At 45.7% G+C, this 25834-nt stretch overlaps 1 protein-coding gene across 3 annotated transcripts in view; it reads right to left on the bottom strand.

The window, feature by feature from the left end:
• NUBP1 (NUBP iron-sulfur cluster assembly factor 1, cytosolic) overlaps nt 1-25021 on the bottom strand; it is a 36438-nt gene extending 11417 nt beyond the window's left edge. Inside the window, exons 1-4 of one of the 3 annotated variants that reach the window (XM_075011040.1) lie at nt 24833-25019; nt 24639-24743; nt 24309-24442; nt 2268-2336 (exon numbers count right to left, since the gene is read on the bottom strand). In XM_075011040.1, coding sequence (XP_074867141.1) covers nt 2268-2336; nt 24309-24442; nt 24639-24743; nt 24833-24869 — 345 coding nt within the window. In that variant the 5' untranslated portion in view covers nt 24870-25019. Of the gene's footprint in view, nt 1-2267; nt 2337-24308; nt 24443-24623; nt 24744-24832 lie in introns of those variants that run through there. The other 2 variants (XM_075011041.1, XM_075011042.1) reach the window with 2 other exon arrangements.
• Between the last annotated feature and the right edge of the window lie 813 nt (nt 25022-25834).

Raw genomic sequence — 25834 nt, 5'->3', positions numbered from 1 at the left:
TGCGGTCCCCGACTGTATGGGAGCCAGGACTATGGGGTCTGGGTGGGAGGTAGGATGCAGGAGTGGGTGGGGGTGGGTGATCTGGGCTGGAGTGTGGTGCAGGACTCAGCTGTGGGTGGGGGATCTGGGCAGGAGGGGTTGTAGAAGAGCAGTTATCTGGGCAGAAGAAGGTACATGAGCAGGCAGGTCTGGGTCTAGGTGAGAGGAAGGGGCAGGAGGATTTGGGATGTGGAGTCTGGATGGGAAGAGTCAGGGTGGGAGTGAGGGGTCTGGGAGAGAGGGTGCATGAAAGGGGTAGGATTGGGGATACAAGAGTTGTCCGGGGGTGTGGGGTCTGGGTAGCAAAGGTGAACTTACATTTGCAGCACACCCAGGTGCACATGGCTCTGCCTCCCCTCTCCCCTGCTCCCAGGCACCACCCTCTGCTGCTCTGACTGGCTGGAATTCTTGCCAATCAGAGCAGTTGTATGAAGCCTCCAGACAGGCTGCCCAGGCCACTGCTACTTCCCCTGGCTAGGAGAACAGCGATGACGGGCAGCAGAGCCTGCAGCTGATTCCCCGCCTTTCTCCTCCCCACCACCCCCGGCCACTCCCCAAAGCCCCCTGCCCGAGCCTGCGGTTTGCATCTAGCCCGTAGCTTGCCTGATCTGACCTGCAAGGCTCGGGGCTCGGCACCCTCAACCCTGACACAGGCCAGATTCTATGGAAGGGAGTCTTGAGTCTTGGGGTCAGGATCCAGACAAGCTACAGAGACTGCATATACTTCACGCCTGCTTTAAAGATTGCTAATCCCATGGCAAACAGAGTTCAAATATCCTTCGAATACAAACAGAACCATAACCTACAAGAAGTGTTTAAAAGTAAATTCCCTGTTCAGTGTCTTTCTCCGATGCCAGTTAGGTCATCTGCAAGAGAAATGGTGTACAATAACTCCCCCGACTTACACGTAAGGATGCGTTCCTGGGCAACCACACGTAAATTGAATTTTGCGCAAGTTGAGGTAGCTGGGAAACCAACCAGCGCTCATCAGCTTCCCGGCTCCCAGGAGTGTCAGGGAACCAGGAACCAGCACTGGTCAGTTTCCTGGCTCCCGCAACTGGAGGGAAGCCGGGAGCTACCTGGTTCCCAGCTCCCCACCACTCACAATTTCAACTTGGGCTAATCCAAGTAACGCACAAGTCGAAATCCTGTAAATAGGGGTTTTACTGAACCTGATTAGTACCTGTAGTGAGGCAGGCTGGCTATTCTCTAATCCGGAAGGGAAAAGCCACTTCAGTGTGCTTTAGTGTAGGTGGGATGAGTTCAGCTTCACCCCATCCTCCAGAAGAAGTGTAGGGCCAGAAGTATAAAGGCTGGAGAAGAGATCTCAGCTGCCAAAGGAGATAGATGTTCCTCCTGTTTCCTTATGCTGGGAGACTGAGGTGAGCCCGAAGGCAGAGGACAACTGGTGTGACCCACTACCTAACACGAAGTGACTGGCCAGGGCTACCTGGATCCCTAATGCAGGCCCTGAGAAGCAGCTTAAGGAAACCAATCCCTGAGAATAAAGCAGCAGCTGGAGCTGAGAAGGAGCACAGTGGCCAAGAAACAGATGGAGGAAGGCAGAGTGTTGCTCCCCACTGACTCAGTGGCAGACTACTCTGCAGCCATTACAGCCCTGTTTGTTGCTCTTCCTGCAGCCAGGATGAGTTCAGTGACTTTGTGTTTGCCCCATCCTGAACCAGGGCCTGGATTGGACTAATTCCCAGTTAATTCCCCTACAGCCAGGCCAAGCTCAGTGACTCTGGGACTGACCCACTGTCAGTCAGAGCATGGGCTAAGTGAATGCTTGTAGTGAGCACGCTCTCACCCGGAGCAGAAGTGAGACCTGCTCTGCTACTGTACCAAAACACAGTTCACCTCTACTTCTCAAAAACCAGAACACATACTATAAGAAGACTGCATATCACTAGAATGTAAGAATTTTGTATTAAGTGATAATTCTACAGTATTATGTTGGGTTATCCTGACAATAACTGTTTTGTATAAGCTAGCCAAGACTGTACTGAATGAAGAGAAACTCAGCTTGCTTTTTACTATTTAAGCATTTCCACAAATTACTTCTCAGCAAGTTATTCTTAAACAAGCCCTAAATATACAATACCCCTCGCAAAAAAGAAAAGAAAAAAGGGCAATCGAGGCAATCAAACAGAGCTCCCTGTAAATAAGGTATGAGACCACTTGAGATAAGTTTCTCTTACTGTTTTTAAAACAAAAAATAATCATACCTGTTCTCCCTCTATACCCATTATTTTAGGGATTGATGGGCCACAAATATCTATGTCCAGCAGAGCAACCTGAAAAAAAAAAGTTGGAAATAAGTTTGCCCAGAGTTGTTTACATTATATAAATTAGAAGCCAACACTAAAATGAGTTTAAATTTGGAGAATGTTTAGCTCAGACTAGTAATGGGAAATGGAGCATTCTGACATTAGATCACTGGCCTGATAGTACTAAATTCATTTTTGGTAACAGGACCATTTCTAATAGACAGCCATTCACCCTCTCAATGAAGGGGGAGAAGCAGGGCCAGAGCGCAAATCAAGCCATTTGCTCTGAAAGTGCTGGGAGGGAAGGGGGAGCTTAGGAAGTGTGGGGCTTCAGTGCCCCCATGTGGGAGAGATGTGTGGGGATGGGCAGCAGCTGCAGGCAGAGCCCCAGTGAGCCATGTGCAACCTGCAGGCCACAGGTTGCCCACCATGTAGTAGGTGTTAAATTACTCTTCAACCAGAAGTATACTAATCTGAAATCTTCCACAACTCAGTGTTTACAATCCACTGAGAGATATAAAAGACCCAAAACAGTCTTAAGCATAGTAACAGAGAGGAAGCCGCGCTAGTCTACACACTATCAAAACAAAAAGCAGTCAAGTAGCACTTTAAAGACTAGCAAAATGGTTTATTAGGTGAGCTTTCGTGGGACAGACCCACTTCTTCAGACCACAGCCAGACCAGAACAGACTCTTGTCCTCCGTGCTTACTGTTTTTGGTTCTCTGTGCCTTAAATATTGAGTCTGGTCTGGTCTGGCTGTGGTCGGAAGAAGTGGGTCTGTCCCACGAAAGCTCACCTAATAAACCATTTTGCTAGTCTTTAAAGTGCTACTTGACTGCTTTTTGTTTTGATAGTCTTAAGCATATGTGCAACTCTCCATAATTAGGCATTTGTGTAGCATTCAGAATAGGAGGGAAGACTGCTTGAAAATCAATTGCTTTTGTAGGAGTCCTTACTGTGAATTTAACACGTAGTAGCAAAGCTTCTGAAATACAATTTGAAGTCATCTGTGCCATACCCTTCAGCACACTCAAAGCAAAAATGAAAACAAAAAAGCAGCCCAGTAACACTTTAAAGACTAACAAATAATTTATAAGGCGATGAGCTTTCGTGGGACAGACCCAGACTGTGGTATGGCTATGACCTGAAGAAGTATCGGGAATAGAAGCCTCTCCCTCTGAACTCATCCAGAACTGGTTCCACTGCCCCTATGGCGAGGAGGTGATCCACCTCTTGTCGAAGCATAGTCTCGTGAGAAGGCTCTCTGAAGAGGGGTGGGGTGGGAGGGTGGGATGGCTCAAAGAGGGATGACATAACCCAAAGACGCTATTTCCAACACCCATTGGTCTGTTGTTACTCGGGACCATTGATGGAAGTATGGTCACAAGTGGTGCTGGAACAACTTCGGGGGAGGAGCTGCGACTATCACATTGATGGGGATGCAGCTCTAGATGACACCGTCAAACTTGCTGTCTCGCTTGCTGCTGCTGTTGGCCATGAAGCTGGTTGTTCCTACACCTCAGAGGTCTCTGAGGAGGCCTGAACTGATTATACTGCCTCAGTTGATACCGCCTTTGGAACAGTTGGCAGTACCTTCTTTGATATGGACTGAACCATCAGAACCTAAATGGTGAAGTGTACATACACAGAGTTCTGAGGGCAGCACAGTTCTTGCTGGAGTGCAGCACCATATCTGTAGATTCGGAGAAAAGCTTTAGCTTGTCAAAGGACAAGCCCTCCACTTTGGTATGGAGCTCCTTGGGGATGCCTGAAGTTTGCCTTCCTCATAACTATAGCCATGGCCATAGATCAAGCTGCCGTATCAGCCACATTAAGGGTAATCTGGACACTGGTCCTGGAAGCAACATAGCCTTCCTGGACAATAGCTTTCAGCAATGGCTACTTAGAGTCAGGCAGGTACTCCATGAACAACGCATGTTTGGAGTAATTGTCAAAATTGTGGTTCAACAAATGCGCCGCATAATCGGCCATTCATAGCGGTCCCGTGGTAGAGGCATAAATCTTTCCACCAAAAGGGTCAAGATGCTTAGAGTCCTTGTCAGTGGACTTGTACTGCGGCACTTCAGCTCTCTGCTGAGAGGACTCCACCACCAGCAAGTCTGGGTGGGGGTGGGTGAATAAGTACTCCATATCCGTAGAAGGGACAAAGTATTTCTTATCTGCCCTGTTAGTAGTGGGAGTGGAAGCTGGCATCTGTCATGTCAGCTGCTTTCACCCATGGGGATAGCCATCTTTGAGGAAAACGGGGGACTCAAGTTCTTTAAGGGCCCTTGCTTCCTCTCTTGGATTTCTGCCACTTTAACACCTCGTGTACTGGCCACCCTGCGGAACAAGTCCTGAAATGATTCACGGCCGAGTGCCAGTACAGTTAATGCTGATGGGGTTAGTGCCACAGGAGTTGGTGCCGGCATCGGTGCCACACAGGTCAGCGCTTTTGTTGCAGTACGGAAACCATCGATGCTGCCTTTGGACGGTCCGGAACCAATCTAGCACTTGGTTCTCTCTTGTGCACTGGTGCTGTTGGCAGAACTGTTTTCTTGGTCTTGGCCTTTTTAGACACGCCAGGGACATTTCAGCAGCACTTTCAGCCTCACTCATAGTTCCTCTGGGTAACCGACGCAACAAGCGAGTCAGGGAGGCTCTTGGACACTTGTGCATGGCAGCTTCAGAGGAAAGAGCCAGCACAAGTGCAGAGCAATCTTAGGAAGACTCACCAGTTTCAACGGAGGAAGGCTGGAGGGCCTTGTCAAACAAGATCATGCACAGCCACATTTCCCTGTCCCTCCGGCCCTGTAATATAAGCTCTGAACAATGTGGGCACTTCTATGGAACGTGCCCTTCTCCCAAACACGAGATGCATTAAGAACAGCCATCGGAGGCAGGCACTGCCTTGTGGCAAATGTCACATTTCTTAGAACTGACTGTGCTGGGCAAGGTTATCACAGTTTCTTCAAAATGTAAATTAAAGTCACTTAAACAGAGATAAGGAGTGTTTGCTCCACAGGAGTTGTCAGTGAAGTGGTAATAGCTGTTGACTTAGATAACAAGCAACTTGACAACTTCAAACTAGCTATTAACTGTAAAAGTCTCTATTCCAGGTAATGAACCTGAAGAAGGGAAAAAGAAGATGAACAACAGTCAAGGCTGAGAACAAGGTATAAGCTCCATCTGCAGCAGCTGGAAGTTGAGAGGAACTGGCTGAATCCAGACCGTGCATGCGATAGAAAAGGACCGAAATGGCATGTTGGAGCCAGTGCATGCGCAGCCTGGCTGAAAACAGCTATCAAGATCTCTGAGCTGCAGTGCCAGGGCAAGCCTGATACCAAAGGTGGAGCACCCAGGGGAACACTCTACCTTAGGTGATAGGTTTGCCCTGGCACCTAAGGTGGAATGCCCATGGGGTCACTTGCAGAAGAATCAAAATAACCTCTAACAGTGTATCAGTAAAATATAGTATATGAATTAGTAAACCATCACATAAAACCTCTAACAGCAGTCAACATGTTGAATAATAACTGAACTCTGCATCAGGAAATCTTGACCTGCAAGCATCTGACTTACTTAACATTGACTTACTCTAATTATAGAATAGGATACGCTATTAAGTCTGAAATCTGAGCATGCATTTTCAAGCATGGCAAAAACACAAGACATACCATTGCTAACTGGCTCCCAAGAAATCTTAATAGATTGATTATACTGTAGTGCTTCTGCGAAAATGTATGAGACACACCAAAACAAAGATTACATTTTGGGAAGATCCATAATCAAATAAGCCACTTTAAGAGTTTGCTATTTTATTAAGGATGTTTATATGGTACCCATCACAACCTAGAAACGTTAAGCATGCTCAGATACAAAGACAAGCATTCATTCAATATAACTAATTTCTTGCAGCTCCATAATTTAAAAACAAAAACCTTACAACCTTGAAACAGATGACAGAAAAAATAGAACAGACAGCTATTAAAAACCTGAAGAATAGTACAAAAGTTTTGTCTCTTGATAAAAGCAATGGGTTTCTTGTCTTCTCAACTCTGCCACCTACTCATGCAAAGCTGAATCAAACTGGGGATGAAAAAATAGCACAGCGATTGTGTTGTTATAACATGTTTTGTTTTTGAACCATCTGCTGTTTTAGTAAGAAAAGATCTGTTTGATAATAACAAATATTTTTATAATATGGTGTACATATTAGAAACGAAGGAAGGTATCTTTGGCAAAAGTGTTACTACAGTTTGTTTAAAGTGTCATAGAACCTCCAATCCTTGTGTTCTTACAACTGACTGTTCCCTCAGCAGCCAAGCAGGGCCTGGTGGAGCCCTGCACAGATACCAAATTTATATCCACTGATATAAAATGGATATCCACAGAGCTCTTGAGAAGAAAAAAAGGTGACAATGAGAGAGACCAGCAGGCTCCTGGTCAGCAACCAAGTCAGGTGAAAGCAACAGCACATTGGGCCACTGCTTGCAAGAGTCAGCACCCACCCTGAGCATCTCTGCTGGTTGTACTGCCCTGGCCCCTTGTGGCTGCACCCGACTCACTGGCAGCTATCCTTCCATGCAACAGTGTGCATCTCCGGCACCTTGCAGGACAGGACAGCAGTCAAATGACTGGTAATATGGATAATTGATCTGAAATCCGTAAGATAAAAGAAGAGAAGCGCAAAATACTCATGGAAAGAAAAAAAAAACATGTACAAATTGTACAAATACCCTGCCCCTGACCTCCTGGCAGCATACCTGGTGTACCCCGCCTCAGCTCCTTGACCTTCACCAGGACTTGCTCCATTGTCCAGGCAGGGTGGCGGCCAGCTGGCTGTAGGATGGGGCATCCCTCAACCCAGAGGCTAAGGAGGTCCTGCAGTTCTGGCCTGGTCCAGGAAGGGGCCCAGCATTTTATCCCCAGGTGTGGATCCTGGGATATCTCAGGGTACTTTCTTGAGGGCACAGCATGGCAGGAGGTGTCTCATGCTTCCTTCTGGTCTGCCATGAGAGATGGCTTTCTGGCAAGGTGTGGCTGTGAAGGTGTTTTCACAGCACATTGTCAAAAGTGCTGCGTTCTGTCGATTTACTGTCGACAGAATGCATTTTTAGTGTGGATGCGCCGTGAGTTTTGTTGACAAATCTCTCTAGTATAGCTGTAGCTTAAGAGTGCAGTAAAAGATAACCAATAAAGTAAAAAGGAATCAGATAGAAAAAGCCCACTGTATCATTCCAATGCACGAAAGTTGCCTGCAGTATATTTCTGACATTTTTCCTGAGTGAATAATTTAAAAAAATTATTCTATTTTAAAGATAATATAAGTGGAATACTGTTTGACCCTTCCTACTGTTGGAGAATCACACATTCCTCTACGAGGACACGACATGAGGGCTAAACTAAATTCAAATTCTCCTCTGGTATCTGGTGGTTTTGAACCACCCACACACACCAACACAAGGTGAAGAGGTCTATAGCTACACTGATTAACATTTACAATTGGAAAGAAAATTTCAGTTCTGTTTCCTCCAGTTTACTGATAAGCTTGTCCTTAGTGGATGCATTCAGGCTTCAATATTCCCAGTAATCACTCTTGCTGGGTTTCTGCCCTTCCCACCCCGCCGTTTAAAAAAAACAAAACAAAAAACAGAAACAACAATTTCCCTCAAGTGCCCTGTGACTTTCTGTAGGGAATACGCTGCATTTTGCTATTCAAAAAGGCTTGTGTTCATTACTGTACGTCTTTCCAAAATATTTAATGGCACTTTTAACTCTTGTAATAAAATACCATCTGACTTAAAGGGCTCCCAACTACATGAAAGTTCTAATGTTCCATTACATAAACAAAATATCCCGTGCTTTACACATATTCAACTGAGGCAATCTGAGATCCTTTGGAATGAAGGCACTACACGGTATAAAATGCAAATGATGTATGCAAGACGTTAGATACAGTAACATTAGTATGGTCTTATGGAATCTGATTGTTTCTTATCAAACAGAATGGGAGAGCTCTGATAGCAGGGACAGTCATACCCATGAACAACAACAGGAGGGGCAAGAAGCACCTCCACTTCAAACACCTGCCCCGAAGGACCCAAGCAACGTGTTATGAATGGGAGCTGCAAAGGAAAGCCAAAAAACTTACCCAGAGAGCTAGGAAAGGGTTAAGATAACCTGCCTCTCAAGGAGGTGGGGGTCTGGGGGAAAGTGGCAAAGAGCTGAGCTGAGCTAGGAAAAATTCAAACTTGAAACTGAATCAGCAGCCTCTCTTTTGTTAGAAGCAGAGAAGTGATGGGGCTCTCTCTAGGGACAGAGGGGAAGAAATGAACTCTTCCATAACAGATCCCCTGGGCTCACTGGAATGGGCGAGTGGGGAAAGGTTTAGACAGTCATGTAAAGATTTATTGTTTTGGGGATTTGGAAATTATTTGAGCTGGTTATTTGTTTCTTTTTGTCCTCCTGTAACCAAGAATCTGATCCAGGAAAATCACCCTGTGTTTTGCTTCAAAAAAACAAGCCATTTACAGTGCTTGCAAAGACAGTCTTGTGTTAATAATACAGTAAGGCTCCTATAGACACAGTTTTGACTTGAGCTTAACTTGGGTTAATGCAAGTCGAAATCAGGAGGGAAACCCTAGCTGCTCATTCACACGTATATGCAAACATGAACTCCTGGAGTTCTCAGGGGTTGGGGGCTGCCAGAGTGCAGCTCCTCCACCAGCTTCCCACTCCAGCCCCCAGCTTCCCAAAGCCATGCCACAGCGGCTGTCTGTCCCCCGGCTCCCCCAGCGGGGGGACGCTGAGGAGAAGTCCTGTCACCCCGCCAGTCTGTCCCCTGGCTCCCCCAGCTGGCGGAGTCAGGGGACAGACAGGCCCAGTGACGCAGCTTGTCCCAGGTGGGGAAGCTGGGGACTGGAGCCAGAAGGTGGAGCACCTGGCTCCCAGATGGAGCTGGCAGCGGTTCTAACCCCCGCTGCACCCCCACCAACTAGCATGAAATTTGACTTATGTGTGGTTGAGTAGGAACGCAACAAACATGTAAGTCAGGGTTTTACTGTATAAGCAATTTGTGTGGGTTTTTTTGTTTTTTAAGCCACAAGTACTGGTTGATTCTCTGCATCCTACTGGACTTAAAACTACATGCTAGGGCAAAGACATGTTACCAGAGAGCTCACAGCAGTCTGCTTGGTTTTTATTTATTTACTGATTTGTTTTTGGTGGGGGTGCTCTTTATAACACCCTGAAACATGGAGCGATACATACATACCTCAAAGAACAGGAAGGGACCTTGTGAGGTCATTGAGTCCAGTTCCCTGCACAGGACTTATCACCATCCCTCTGTTTGTTTTTTGTTTTGTTTTAAATTTGACTTGCCCCAGGCCCTTGAGAGGCCCCCTCAAGGACTGAACTCACAACCCTGGGTTTAAAAGGCCAATGCTCTAACCACTGAGCTACCTTGGGAAAAGGAGGTTGGAAATTTTTGCCATGCTCTCCCCCTCCCAAAGAGATTCCAAGTGATTTCTTTCCTGGAAAAGGGAGATTTTGTACATGTGGTGGTAGCAGCCACTGACTGATTTCAGGGAAGACTGAAGCCAGGAAAACTTTTCTGTCTCTGGGAACTGCAGAGACAGGGTCCAGCAGTGTTTTATTTGACTAGCTGTCCCCCAATACCTACACTTGAAGTGTCGGGTAGGGAATTAGCCCTGACACAATGTCAGGTTAGTCTTCTAGTATTCTATGACAGGTTGGCCAGCTTGTGAGCCAAGACAGGTTGCATTTGCAATTACATTTAACTTTCACCAAACAAAGAACCTCTCTCAAAAAACATTGATCCCTCAGTTTTATTCTCTTTGTCTACAAAGATTATTGCCTCACCATTATGGCTATACAGCCACTGTCATGTGACCAGATTTTTATACTGGGTATGGAAACCATTTCAATGCCCAGCATGGCTATTGGCCCCAAGTATTGTGCTAGGGATGCCACATGAGGTGTCAAATGAAAGCTGATGATGCCCTGATGCTTTGTATGCTATTTAGATATAAGATATAATTGGAGATACACGTCTCCTAGAACTGGAAGGGACCTCTGGAGATCATCTAGTCCAGTCCCCTGCCCTCTTGGCAGGACCAAGCACCATCCTGGACATCTATTTGCCCTAATCCCTAAATGGCCTCCTCAAAGACTGAACTCACAACTGTGGGTTTAGCAGGCCAATGCTCAAACCACTGAACTATCCCTCCCCCCATATACTTAAATGTCTGTATCATGTATGTAGGTAAAGTTATAGATTTTAGCTACGTAGCAGTGTTAGAAAATGTTTATGTGCTAAACTTCACAATAGGAGATGTGAACTCAGCCCCAGCTGGGACATTGGGCAGAACAACGGGGTAGAAACAAGATGCTCAGACACTGAATCCGAATTCCAGATGCTTGGGACACGTCAATAGGATGCAGCCCAATGGTTGAGTGACCTGCACTGAAACAAAGGAACAGGACCATTTCAGAAATTTGAGACTGTCCCCTGGGATTCATCCAATGGGAGGTTGTCACAATAGCCCACTTGAGCCAGGTGGGAGTGGACCCTCAAGGGACTATGGGAAGAAAGGGCTTTGTCCCTGAACAGAAGAGGAACAGACACACAACACAAGAGTGAGCAATGGTGTGGATTTAGCAGAGTTCATCTTCGATCCTTTGCCTTTTGGTCTCCAAAGGTCCATGTGCCAGCATGTGGACCCCAGTGTGCCAGATCTACAATGCTCCAATAACTGAATCTATGTAACCTGAAATGAACTTTCAGAGACTTTCAAGAATCAGCAAATAACATTGCTGGCCTGCATCACTGGCTATGACTGATGCATGTAAAGTATTACTTTAACAATTTTTCTCTCTAACCCTGTTCTTTTTTATTAATAAATCTTTAGATATTAGATCTAAAGAACTGATGAGGGTGATGTTTGGGTAAGATCCAAGCATATGTTGGCCAGGGTCTGGGCCTGGGCCCTTTGGGGTCTGGAAGAATCTGTGTGGTGCTGAGTGAAATGGGTTTAAGAGCCTCTCATGTGAATTTTGGGGTTGTTGGCCTGGGCTGGTACAGCAGCTGAGAAGTCTGTGGGTTTGCTTGTGTGGCTTCTGGCTGGCCAGTGGGGCTGGCAGAAGTGCTATGAAGGCTGGTTAGATCTGCCTTAGTGAGAAGGAAATCCCAGCCTGGGACTGTAAGTGGCCTGGATTTTAAGCAAAGGTACCCTGGATAGATTTCTCTAGCTGTGCCCAGAAACCCCATCCTATTACAGCCACTTAAAAGAAGCAATGAATACCAATTATTTTTAGTATCACCACATCTGAAACCCCTTTTTTGTCTGTTTTAATAGGTTACTTCTAGCAAACTCAACCTCAAACTCCCCCACACCATGAAAGCCCAAGTGTAAGATGATCTTCATAAAATACCTGTTGATCTTCTTTATGCATAGTAACACAGCTCTGGGACCTGAATGTAACTCATGCTCCCTCTGCTGACTAGTATTAAATAAGGCAGGATTACACAGAAATAATTTTGATATCTGGGTTTGTATGTAGTGTTTCAGGAACAGAGTGGTAAATTACATACAAAATTTTAGAACTTAGATGGAACTGCCAAAGTATGTAAGCTTGATAAACTTGAATAATACTACAAGCTACCTTCAAACTGATTTAATTAGAATACAACTGTCAATTGCTGATGTTGAAAGCATCTGAACCTTACAAAATTTTAAGCAACTGTATTGTATGGTTGCTTTTAGGAGGAAAATTAACATTCCAAATGTATACTTTTGCTTATGAAGATTCACATTGCCAGGTCTCAGCAACTCTAGTCTTACTCGCATAGAGGCAATGTCAGAAATAGTGGGGCAGGGCTGGGCCCTGCACTGGCCAGAGGAGGGAGCTGGGCCAGGCCTTTTTCTGGCTAGAAGAGAGGCTGTGGCCGGCACAATCCAGGGATGAGACTATGGTAGAACCTTGCCCAGACAGACAGACGGATGGACACAGCAAAAACAACTTATGACTGGGGAAATGCAGACTGAACTACTGCCACTAATAGGCCACACTGTTCACATAGTCACAGATTTCAGGTGCTCTAACAACCAAAAGTCATATATATTATACATTAGATAAATGAGTGCCATAAAGTCACTTTTTTCTAGTTTTTTGTTTCTTTAACATGCCTGAAACAGCTCTAGTTTTAACTTGGCTATTGACAAAATGTATAGATAACAGTGTACCAGAAATCTCTGACAATTGTGTTACCTGCTACAGCCTGGTGATCAGGTGCTCATGTCTAAGAGTCTTCTGTAGTATGGTGAAATCCCTACAAAAGTTCTGAATTCAGGATTCCTGTGGGATTTCCTGGCTTGTTCTTTACCTCTCCTGCCACAAGATTTCAGGCATTAATAGTCTGCAGGGTTTACTTATGGATAATGCAGAACTGGCTGGATAACCATACTCAGAGAGTAGTTATTAATGGTTCTCAATCCTGCTGGAAAGGTATAACAAGTGGGGTTCCACAGGGGTCTGTATTGGGACCAGTTCTGTTCAATATCTTCGTCAACAATTTAAACATTGGCATAGACAGTACACGTATTAAGTTTGCAGATAATACCAAGCTGGGAGGGGTTGCAACTGCTTTGGAGGATAGGGTCAAAATTCAAAACTATCTGGACAAATTGGAGAAATGGTCTGAAGTAAACAGGATGAAGTTTAATCAAAGACTAATGCAAAGTGATCCACTTAGGAAGGAACAATCAGTTTCACACATACAGAATGGGAAGTGACTGTCTAGGAAAGAGTATGGCAGAAAAGGATCTAGGGGTTATAGCGGACCACAAGTTAAATATGGGCCAACAGTGTGATGCTGTTGCAAAAAAAGGCAAACATGATTCTGGGATGCATTAACAGGTGTGTTGTGAAAATGACACAAGAAGTCATTCTTTCGCTCTACCCTGAACTGGTTAGGCCTCAGTTGGAGTATTGTGTCCAGTTCTGGGCGCCACATTTCAAGAAAGATGTGGAGAAATTGGAAAGGGCCCAGAAAAGAGCAACAAGAATGATCAAAGGTCTAAAGAACATGACTTCTGAAGAAAGGCTGAAAGAACTGGGCTTGTTTAGTTTGGAAAAAAGAAGATTATGGGGGGGCTGTGGAAGTGTAAGAGTTACATTATAAAAATCACACTATGATACAATGTTGCTTCTGAGCTCAAGAAGGGGAAGTTATGTTGATGCTGTGTGTAGGAATGTAGGGTGGGTTTGGATGGAGCCAGGTGTGCCTGGGAAAGCAGGAACCACAGCAGTAGGTGCTAGATGGTAATTAATTAAGGTAACCAGAGAGTCATTAACCGGAGATTGCTGAAGCTGATATGGAAATGAAGGTACTTGACTGGTTTCAGGGGCTATGTGAGATGAGTGAGAGTCTGGCTTTTTCTTTGTTTATGGAATCACTTTCTTGTGCTGTATAAATTAAGAGACCCACGCCCCAGGTGCGGGGGGAAGGGGACTCACATTTCTGGATACATTAGCAGAGCAGCTTTGCTAACAGAGCGGCCTGACAAATTGTGAATATCGAGTCTAACTTTGACAGGACATGATAGTGGTTTTCAGGTATCTAAAAGGGTGTCCTAAGGAGGAGAGAGAAAACTTGTTCTTCTTGGCCTCTGAAGATAGAACAAGCAGCAATGGGCTTAAACTGCAGCAAGTGAGGTTTAGGCTGGACATTAGGAAAAAGTTCCCAACTGTCAGGATCGTCAAACGCTGGAATAAATTGCCTAGAGAGGTTGTAGAATCTCCATGTCTGGAGATATTTAAGAATGGGTTAGATAAGTGTCTATCAGGGACGGTCTAGACAGTAGCTGGTCCTGCCATGAGGGCAGGGGCTGGACATGATGACCTCTCACAGTCTCTTCCACTCCTAGCATTCTATGGTTCTATGATTCTATGATTATTGTATATATCAAGCAATATCCTGTAGAGAACTGCTCACATAGGTATCATTTGTGAAACATCACGGTAAAGGGAACAAGAGTTTATCTAACGTGAAGTGTTTATGATTTATCTTCCTGAATGATGTAATAGTGCATGTGGAAACTCACTATTGTGGGAAAGACTTTAAATATTATCAATTAAAGGAAAGTTCTTTCCTGAATAACAGAAGCTGATTTAAGAGAATGAACTGAAAGTCATATTCAAAGTCAAAGAGACATATTCTAGATAACAGTTCATAAATACAAAACTTTATCAGCACTAAACACATTGTGCGCACGCACAACAAAAACAACTTTTTACTCTTATCCAGCTAGAAGTAGAAAAGCCAGCTACATTCCAAACTACCTCATATATAAGCAACAAAAATGCCTAAGCTCATATTTAAGAAAAATATGTTTACTGAGCAAGCAGGGAAGCAAAGAAGAGCTGTACATCACATAATTTACAATCAGGTTTCACAATAAATCTGTTGGCAGTTAAGAGCCTTGTGCTGACCTGTAAGCTTAACAGATTTGATAATAGAAACTACTGGGGAAGAATGACCCATACCATTTTTTTTTTTTTTAAATCTTAACTGCACTTGAACCAACCAATAACACATTAATGGTTTTTACTGTGTGTGTCAGACCATATTTTTAAAAGGTGGATTTAATAGCTTTGACTTTTCTGGGGTGAGAAGGCATATACAGGAGTAAAACAAAGCTACCATGTGCTCCATCCTTCTTACTCAGAGAACCCTCAGTATAGAGCAGGAGAGGGCAATAATTTTTGCTGGAGGGGGTCCACTCCAAGAATCTGGAAAGTGGTCAAAGGCCGTACTCTTCCATAATATTAACAAAGGAGGTGCAGAGTCTGGGATGGAGGTTGGGTTCAGAAGGGATCTTGGGGTAAGGGACTGAGCTGCAGGACAGGGCCTGAAGACTGGGAGGGAGTTTGGCTGAAGGAGGCATTTGTGATCTGGGGTGAAAAGGGGTTTGGTTTGAGACCTAGGAAAGGAGGCAGGCTTTGACTTGGAGAAAGGAACTCGGATGCAGGGTCTGGGAGAGAGTCTGGGTGCAGCAGGAGGAGCATAGGGTTAAGATATAGTGAGGTAGGAGTCAGGGGTGGATGTGGGACTAAACTGTCAGATGCAAGCCTTGGCTGGGAGACTTAACTGGATGACTCCTGTCGAGCAGCCCATCAGGTTTCTTAGGCAGGCTCTCTGCCTGCCCGACCATGGCAGGGGCCATGTGCGTCTGTGAACTGCTTTGTGTCCTGCCTGTACTTCAAAACAGGCAGCTTTCAATGGCCAGAACCCAGCCAATGGGATTGTGCAGGGGGTAGGGACAGTATGCACAGCCTCTCCACCTGGATTTTTAACTGCTCAATCAGGGCTCTGCAGCTGCTTTTCTGAACAGCATGCAGGGGCAAGGCAGGCAGGGAATTTGCCTGAGGATCCCCGCTGTGTCTGTGGGTCATATTTTGCCCAGACCAGTATAGACTAACAGGCAAATGGAAAGCCAACCACATGCCTGAGCTACTTTGACCTACTCTCCACAGTGCCTGAGTATGTACAGAAGAACGTGTTTTATGGCAACTTCTCTTATCCCTTATGTATCCTCCTGCCCTATGGCAAGTCTAGCTAGATTGTGCCCTTTCAGAAATGTAATCAACTTCATTTTTTTAACCTCAAGATCCCAGTCTGCTTGTGTGTGTGTGTATATCTCGGTGGAAGAGGCGAAACAGATGAGAGACCAAGGACAGAACAGATGGAGTTGGCAGATAGACTATAAATATTTATTTATATTTATTTCAACAAGATCCTTAAATATGGACTGTGCTGTCTTCAGATTGCGTTGTAGATACACAAAAATACTGCATCTACAAGAGGCTCATGTAGAGCAGTTATTTAATCTTTTGAGGATTTCAGGAGTACTTTCCTTCAGCCTAACATCAGTACCTACAGTGTAAAAGCTTGCAGTTGCTGAAAGAATGTCGTACCTTATCTACACAAGAATTTGAGACACTGTCGATTTCTCTTTTATCAGGAAATAAATTGGTATTCATCACACAAAAAGTCTGACTTTCCAAGTTTGCAGTGTTACATGAAAAAAGAACGTTAGCAGATTTACGCAAGAACACATTCACTGTCAAGACCACCACACATGGAAGACACAACTGCTTGCTCTCCAGAATTTTCAAACTGTTCAAAAATGACTATTAAATAGGCTTCAAGACAAGGACAGTAGTATTCTAAATTATAAGTTATAAGTTACTATAAATTATAAGTTATTAAACCTTACAGATAACTTGTCTATGACAAGCCCTATTAAATAATTTACATAATTAAGCGACTTCAAGTCCACAACTTCATATTAGAAGCAAGCAAAGAAAGATGTGACTTTCATGTGATTAGAATATATCCAGAGATGAAGGGTAGGTCTACACAGCCAAGTTATTTTGAAATAACGACACTTATTTCGAAATAACTATCCTAGCATCTACACAACACAACCACCATTTCAAAATTATTCTCAAAGAGCAGTTGGCATATTTTGAAATAGGTGCTATTCCTTGTATACCGAGGTTCACCTATTTCGAAATAAGCCACAGTACATCCAATGGCTCCATTTCAAAATAGGCTCCGTGTGTGCAGATGCTGTATTTGAAATAGCTAAGTGCTATTTTGAAATGTGTTTTGTGTGTAGCAGTATTATTTTGAAATAAAATATTCTGGAATAGCTCTTCTGGAATATTTTATTTAAAAACAAGGCTGTTGGGTAGACATATCCTAAGAGTTAAAGCAAACTATGAAAACAAAACACAATGTATCATGGAAGTAATAAATCAATAGGCTAGTGACCGGCGGGAGCGTGACCAGCTGGGAGCTGCAAACAGGGGAGTCTGCCTGGGAGAGGAGGTGAACCCCAATGAATCAGGTGAGAGCTGTTGGGGGTGTTTGTCTCCTGGGCTCTTTGGTTGTTTGAATCTGAATTTCAGTTACTGATTGATCTGTTACTTGTGGGTGAGTCTGATTGCTAGGCTGTTTGAATTTGAATTTCAGTTTGCTAGGTTGATTGCTTGAATTTGAATTTCAGTTACTGTGGCATTTAGTGTCTGTGTGTGCGAGAGTCATCCCCTCCCGTCACTCACCAGGGGTAGAAGGGACCAAAGGAAAGATGGATTCACAAGCCAGAGGCTAGTGACCAGCAGGAGCATGACCAGCTGGGAGCTGCAAACAGGGGGCTGCTAACACGGGAGTTTGCCTGGCGCCCGGCAGGCAGAGGGGAGCCCCATATTATTATAAAAAAAAGAAATCAAATAGTTTTGTTTCTCTTCTGCCCTTCAAGGCAGCTCTAATATCTTCTGAGTGAATTCTCCGAAGAAAGGGAAAAAATGGATAGTGACAAGCCTACTGACATGTCAGCTGTTGTGACCTGCACTGCAAGTGCTATATTTGTTTTCCTCCTGGAAGACAGAAGGGATTTCGTATGTTCCAAGTGCAAGCTGGCTGCCATCTTGGAAGAAAAGGTTTGAGGCCTCGAGATGCAAATATGAACCCTTCGGTCCCTCAGAGAAGGTGAAGACTTCCTTGATAGAAGGCATCATTTAGTACTGCAGGCACAGTAGGCTGAGCAACCGATGAGGGCAGTAGAAACCGAGGAAGAAAAGTGTAAGCATGTAACCTCCAGAAGCCGAAAGCCAATTCAGTTATCTTCAATTCCTGTAAAGATAAGAAACTGCTTTCAAGCTCTCTGCATGGGTGATATGGTGGAGAATGCTGTGGCAGAGACCTCTCAGAGAAGGGATCAGAAGACGACCCCACTGGCTGGAAGGCATGGGATGAGTAGCCCTAGGGATGGCAGTTCTACGACCACCACCCCCAAGAAAAGACAACAGGGATGGAGGAACAGAGTCATCCATCTGCCGTCCAGACCTGGAATCTCAGGAAGTTTGCTGCTTACCAGGAGCTAGAATCTAAGATGTGACAGAAAGACTTCCAGAAATCATCAAACCTGCAGATTATTCCCACTTCCTATATCTCTACGTAGGAACTGACGACTCAGCAAAGAACGACCCTGAGCAGATCACTGGAGATTATGTAACTCTGGGAAGGAAGGTCAAAGAATATGGCACGCAAGTGGTATTCTCATCCATCCTCCCTGTTGAAGGAAGGGGTCCAGGCAGAAATTGTCAAATCATGAAAGTAAATGTGTGGTTCCACTGGTGGTGTCTGAGACTGGGATTTGGTTTCAACCATGGGTTTCAGTTTTGAGAACAAGGATTGCGAGGAAGTGATGGGATCCACCTAAAGAAGAAAGGAAAGAGCACCTTTGCAGGCGGCCTTGCAAACCTAGTGAGGAAGGCTTTAAACTAGATTCAACGGGGGATGGTGACCCAAGCCCTAAGATAAGCAGGGAAGGAAGACGGTACAACAAAGGAGAACCACTCGTTTGAAAGTGGTCATGCCTGACCAATCAGATTAGTTTCTACGATGAGATAACTGGCTCTGTGGGTGGGGAAAGATCAATGGATGTGATTTATCTTGACTTTAGTAAAGCTTTTGATACAGTCTCCCACAATATTCTTGTCAACAAGTTAAAGGAATGTGGATTGGATAAATGGACAGTAAGATGGACAGAAAGCTGGCTAGAAGGTTGGGCCCAGCAGGTAGTGATCAACGGCTCAATGTCGGGATGGAAGTCAGTTTCTAGTGGAGTGCCCCAAGGTTCGGTTCTGGGTCCTGTTCTGTTCAACGTATTTATCAATGACCTGGACGAGGGGTTGGATTGCACCCTCAGCAAGTTTGCGGATGGCACTAAGCTAGGGGGAGAGGTAGATACGCTGGAGGGTAGGGACACGGTCCAGACTGACTTAGACAAATTGGATGACTGGGCTGCAAGAAATCTAATGAGGTTCAATACGGACAAGTGCAGAGTACTGCACTTGGGCTGGAAGAATCCCAAGCATTGTTACAGGCTGGGGTCCAACTGGCTCGGTAGTAGTTCTGCAGAAAGGACCTGGGAGTTGTAGTGGACACGAAGCTGGACATGAGTGAACAGTGTGCCACTGTGGCCAAGAAGGCTAATGCCATATTAGGCTGCATCACGAGGAGCGTTGCCAGTAGATCCAAAGAAGTCATTGTTCCACTTTATTCGGCTTTGGTGATGCTGTATATGGAGTACTGTGTCCAGTTCTGGGCCCCCAATTATAGGAAGGATGTGGATACACTGGAGAGGGTCCAGCGGAGGGCAACCAAAATAATTAGGGGGCTGGAGAATATGAATAATGAAGAAAGGTTGAGGGAATTGGGACTGTTTAGTCTGCAGAAGAGAAGACTGAGGGGGGACTTGATAACAGCCTTCAACCTACTGAAGGGAGGTTACAAAGAGTCTGGAGAGATGCTGTTCACAGTGGTCACGGATGGCAGAACCTGGAACAATGGTCTCAAGTTGCGGTTGGGAAGGTCCAGGTTGAATATTAGGAAAAACTTTTTCACTAGGAGGGTGGTGAAGCATTGGAATGGTCTACCCAGGGAAGTAGTGGAGTCTCCATCCCTAGAGGTGTTTAAGTCTTGCCTCAACAAAGCCCTGGCTGGGCTGATCCGATGGGTTTGGTCCTGCTTAGAGCAGGGGGCTAGACTTGACGGCTTTTTTAGGTCTCTTCCAGCTCTACTGTTCTCTGATTCTATGAAAGGCAAAAGCAGGCCAGTCACCTTATTATCTAAGGTGTTTGTACACAAATGCAAGAAGCCTGAGAAACAAACAGGAGGAATTAGAGGCCCTGGCACAGTCAAAGAAGTATGAGGTGATTGGAATAACGGAGACTTGGTGGGATGATTCACATAACTGAAGCACTGTCATGGAAGGGTATAAAGTGTTCAAGAAGGACAGGCAGGAGAGAAAAGGAGGAGGAGTTGCAATTTATGTGGTAGAGCAATACGATTGTTCAGAGCTCCAGTTTATGGAGGGAGAAGACACAGTTGAGTGTCCTTGGGTTAAGCTTAGAAGCGGAAACAGAGGCAATGTAGTGTTTGGTGTCTGCCATAGGCCACCAGATTAGGTAGATGAGGCAGACGAGAATTTCTTCAGACAACTAAGAGAAGTTTCCAAATCACAGGTGCTGTTTCTCATGGGAAACTTTAATCACCCCAACATCTGCTGGGAGACCAATAAAGCAGCATAGAGACAATCCAGGAAGTTTTTGGAAAATGTCAGGAATAACTTCCTGGTACAAGTGCTGAAGGAACCAACCATGGGCCATGCCAAGCTTGACCTGCTGCTCACAGACAGGGAAGAAATAGTCAGAGAAATACTGGTGGGTGGCAACCTGTGCTGCAGTGATCATGAGATGGTAGATTTCAGGATTCTGACAAAAGGAAGAAAGGTGAGCAGTAAAATAAAGACCCTTCAACTCCCTCAGAGAACTGATGGGCAGGATCCCCTGGGAAGCTAATACAAAGGGGAAAGGAGTTCAGGAGGACTGGCAGTATTTTAAAAAGGTCTTAGGGAAGGCACAGGAATAAACCATCCCAATGCACGGTAAGAAAAGTAAATATTAAAAGCAACCAGCTTGGCTTATAAGGGAATTCCTTGGTGAGCTTAAACTCAAAAAGGACACATACAAGAAATGGAAACTCGGAGAGGTGACTAAGGAGGAGTATAAATATATGCCTGGAGAATGCCGAGGGGTAATCAGGAAAGCAAAAGCACAAATGGAACTGCAGCTAGCAAGAAATGTGAAGGGCAACAAGAAGGGCTTCTACAGGTACATTAACAATAAGAGGGTTATCAGGGAGGGTGTGGAGCAGTTACTGGATGAGGGAGTTAACCTGGTGACAGATGATGTGGGAAGGGCTGAAGTACTCACTTGCTTTTTTTGCCTCAGTGTTCACATACAAAGTTAGCTCCCCTACTATGGCACTAAGCAATGCAGGATGTGAAGGAGGTGGGAGAGGTCCTGAATGATTGGAAAAAGGCAACTATAGCGGCCATCTTTAAAAAAGGAAAGACAGACAATCAAGGGAACTATAGACTTGTCAGCCTCACCACAGTCCCTGGAAAAATCATGGAGGGAATCCTCAAGGAATCCATTTTGGAGCACTTAAAAGACGGGAAGTGATTAACAGCAGTCAACATGGATTCACCAACGGCAAGTCATGCCTGACTAATCTGATTAGCTTCTATGATGAGGTAACTGGCTCTCTGGACATGGGAAAGTCAACGGATGTGATATACCTTGACTTCAGCAAAGCTTCTGATAGTCTCCCACAATATTCTTGCCCATAAGTTAAAGAAATACGGATTGGATACATGAACTGTAAGATGAATAGAAAACTGGCTTTATGGGCGGGCCCAACAGGTATCAATGGCTCAGTGTCTGGTTGGCAGCTAGATTCAAATGGAGTGCTGCAAGGATCAAGTCTAAGGCCAGCACTGCGCAATATCTTTATTAATGACCTGGATGAGGGGATGGATTGCATCCTCAGCAAATTTGCAGACAACACTAAGCTGTCAGGTAGACGTATTGGAGGATAGGGATACGGTCCTGAGTAGGGGTAGGGGGATGCACAGGGAGTTGCTGCAAGGGGAATGTTGCGATCATGTTGGGCAGGACTGAGGATCTCCCCGTGCCCCAGCCAGGAGCCCCGCCCCCCCAAGCTGCAGGTTAGCCCACGCCCTGGCCAGGGACCCTGCCGCCGGCTCAGCTCCAGTCGCATGGCTGCAGGTCTCCCATACCCGGGGCAGGGACTCTGCTGCCAGCTCATATGACTGGGGGAAGCTCACTTGGATAGTGAACAGTGGTAAGTATATGCATCCCTCATTTTAGCGAGTACTCCTAAGTAGAGTACTCGTTACACAAGGAATGAGTGTACTACAGGTTGAACCTCCCTAATCCGGAACCTTCTCATCTGACAACATCCACAACATGGTATGATTTTATTTTGCCAGACGACCACTTATGGCTGTGGCCAAGTTTTCTGTGGTTCTAAAAAATTTGTTTACAGCCGCCAGTCCTGGCTCTCAGTGTTTAGCTCTAATTTACCCTTAAATATCTTCTAAGAGGTAAGAGCCCAGTAAGATGTAGAAGTGTTGGTAATGTGCTAGACAATATTGACCTCCGACGGTCTGGCAAATTCTCTCACTCAGCACCAGTCAGGAACCTCTCTCATCTGGCTACCTTGGGTCAACCTGTAGTGCTTACGCTCTATGCACAGGCTTCATTGACATTAAACATGACGGGACTGTCAGGCGCATTTTAAAATAATCTGAGCTCATCTTCCTTAATTCTTCTTGGTATGTAATGTGGTTAGGTCACACAGAAATACAAAAGTTCACCTAATCCATGCAGTAAATGCATGCTGAACATAAGAACATAAGAATGGCCATACTGGGTCAGACCAAAGGTCCATCCAGCCCAGTATCCCGTCTGCCGACGGTGGCCAATGCCAGACGCCCCAGAGAAGGAGAACAGAAGACAATGATCAAGTGATTTATCTCCTGCCATCCATCTCCTGCCCTTGTACTGAAGGCTAGGGCACCATACTTTATCCCTGGCTAATAGCCATTTATGGACCTAACCTGCAAAAATTTATCGAGCTCGTTTTTAAACCCTAATAGACTCCTGGCCTTCACAGCCTCCTCCGGCAAGGAGTTCCACAGGTTGGCTGTGTGCTGTGTGAAGAAAAATTTCCTTTTATTAGTTTTGAACCTACTACCCATCAATTTCATTTGGTGTCCCCTAGTTCTTGTATTATGGGAAAAGGTAAATAATTTTTCTATATTCACTTTCTCCACACCATTCATGATTTTATATACCTCTATCATATCGCCCCTCAATCGCCTCTTTTCCAGACTGAAAAGTCCCAGTCTCTCTAGCCTCTCCCCAGATGGGACCCATTCCAAGCCCCTAATCATCTTAGTCGCCCTTTTCTGAACCTTTTCTAATGCCAATATATCTTTTTTGAGGTGAGGAGACCACATCTGCACACAGTACTCAAGATGTGGGCGTACCATAGTTTTATATAGGGGAAGTATGATATCTTTTGTCTTATTATCTATCCCTTTTTTAATAATTCCTAACATCCTATTTGCTTTACTAACTGCCGCTGCACACTGCGTGGATGTCTTCAGAGAACTATCCACTATAACTCCAAGATCCCTTTCCTGATCTGTCGTAGCTAAATTTGACCCCATCATGTTGTACGTGTAATTTGGGTTATTTTTTCCAATGTGCATTACCTTACACTTACCCACATTAAATTAGTCATATTTTTCTCTTGCATATTAACATTCACATCAAAAGCTGATTTTGCACTTTTAGCACTGTCTTTACATTAACTATTCAGTACCAGATCTGTTTGAATATAAAATTTTAAATTCAGAATTTTCTATTCCTCCAGTTACCCTGGAAAACACTTCCCACAGTTAAAAAAACCAAACCAAACCTGTGCATTAGCACCTTAAAGATTCACAATATCTTAGGATTCTCCAGATCTGAAGAAGTGTGTCTGTCCCACAAAAGCTCATCACCTAATAAATTATATCATTAGTTATATCACTGCTTTTTTGTTTTGTGAACATACAGATTAACATGGCTACCTCTCTGAGACCACTGCACAAAGTTGTTAGAATTTTAGAATTCCTTAGCAAGTTATATATACCACTCGTTCTCAATCTGTCAAAAGAAAATCTAGAGCATGATTCTTATATCCACGTACCTACCACCAAACTACTAGGACTTTGACAACAGTAATTAAAATAAAGTAAAATATTGTAAGAACTGTTTGTAACTGTGGTTCTCGTTGTTTTGCTAAGTAAGAGAAGTCTGACATATGATTTTAGCTTTAAACAGAAATACTTGAGATATATACAGTCTCTTCTCCAAGCACCTTCAACTCATTAAAATGAAGTTTCCACCATCCATTTCTGTCTATATTTTGCCCAAGTTGTAGCCTTTGAACAGCCCTACAAAGAAAGGTGAAAGGTGTTTCTCACCTGTTTAGTCTCGTCCTCGGCTAAGCCGTGAGCCAAGTGGTCACTGAAAGTGCTCTTGCCGACTCCTCCTTTCCCAGACAAAACCAGGATTTTGTGCTTCACAGTTTTCATTTTCTCCTTTATTTCTGCTATAGCTGTAAAGCCAAAGGCGTTCCCGAGAGTCTGAGCCAGAGCACCAAAGCGATGGCGCCCCGGGAGCCCAACGCTCAGCCCCGGCCCCGCTACCCGACCACTTTCTAGTCTTCTCCCTGTGCCCCCATGCCCGCTGCTTCCCGCACACCCATCCCGCCCCGCGGGCCTCGCCGGCTTCCTTGCCTCAGCGCTCCTCACCCGGGTCCGGAGCGGCCGGGCCGCCGGCGGCGCACAACCCCTGGTTGGGGCATCCCTGGCAGGCGGCGGCGGTGCCCGCTTGGGCGCTGCTGACGCCGGGACAGCCTGCAAGGGAAGCAGAGAGCGGGCGGACCCGCATTAGAGGAGCTAGGGAACTGCCGAAGCCCCCGCACTGCGCGGCGAACCCCCCTCACCGTGAGGCGGCGGCGCGGCCCCCGGAACCTGTGCCATAGCTGAGCCCGCGGGGCCAGGGAGCGCTTCCGCCTGCACGGAACTACTTCCGGGCAGGAGAGAGCCCGGGGGCTGGACGGCGGTTGCCCCACCCCCCGGGAAAATCAGCGGCGGCCGCGAGCGAGAAGCAAAAGGCCCCAGTCGCCTGCCCGTCTGAAAAGCGCACGCGCAGGAGCAGCTCAGCTCGTTCGGCCGCCCGGGCGGGGCGGGGCGGGGCGGGGCTAGTGCGTTGTGTGGTCCTCTCGGCTCGGGTGAGGGCAAGAGGGGACTCAGCGTGGGAGGGGCTGGCAGGAAGCCGGCTTAGGGGTGGGGTCTGGGAGGCTGAGGCTGGGTTCGGACAGGCAGCAACGTGTAGGAGCTGGGTGGGGTAAGGTTCTGCTCGTAGCGCTGCTGCCGCCCCTCTGGGGCTCTCTGTCGCCATTTACTCCTGGGCTGTGACTCCAGCCTGTCAGTGCCGGATCATTTCAGCCCCAGAATCTTAGCAAGGCGGGTGGAGGAAACACAAGGCCAATAAGGTTAATGTAAGAGGCACCTAATGAGGTGTGTTTAGCTGTTCTGTGAAGGGGGTCTCCTACGTGTGCTTTAGTCTAGGCGGGAGTCCAAAGAGCCTCCTGATAAAAATAATCTTCCCCTACTCCTGTGTCTCATAGGCTACATCTACACGTGCCCCAAACTTCGAAATGGCCATGCAAATGGCCATTTCAAAGTTTACTAATGAAGCGCTGAAATGCATATTCAGCGCTTCATTAGCATGCGGGCGGCAGCCGCGCTTCGAAATTGACGCTCCTTGCCGCTGCGCGGCGCGTCCAGACGTGGCTCCTTTTCGAAAGGACGCCGCCTACTTCGAAGTCATGGGCTCATGGGAATAAGGGGACTTCGAAGTAGGCAGCGTCGTTTCGAAAAGGAGCCCTGTCTGGACGCGCCGCGCGGCGGCAAGGAGCATCAATTTCGAAGCGCGGCTGCCG

This window comes from Carettochelys insculpta, chromosome 16, assembly GCF_033958435.1.
Source record: "Carettochelys insculpta isolate YL-2023 chromosome 16, ASM3395843v1, whole genome shotgun sequence".
Taxonomy (NCBI): domain Eukaryota; kingdom Metazoa; phylum Chordata; order Testudines; family Carettochelyidae; genus Carettochelys; species Carettochelys insculpta.
Note: the sequence above shows the minus strand (reverse complement) of the source record. Positions and strands in the feature narration are given on the sequence as shown.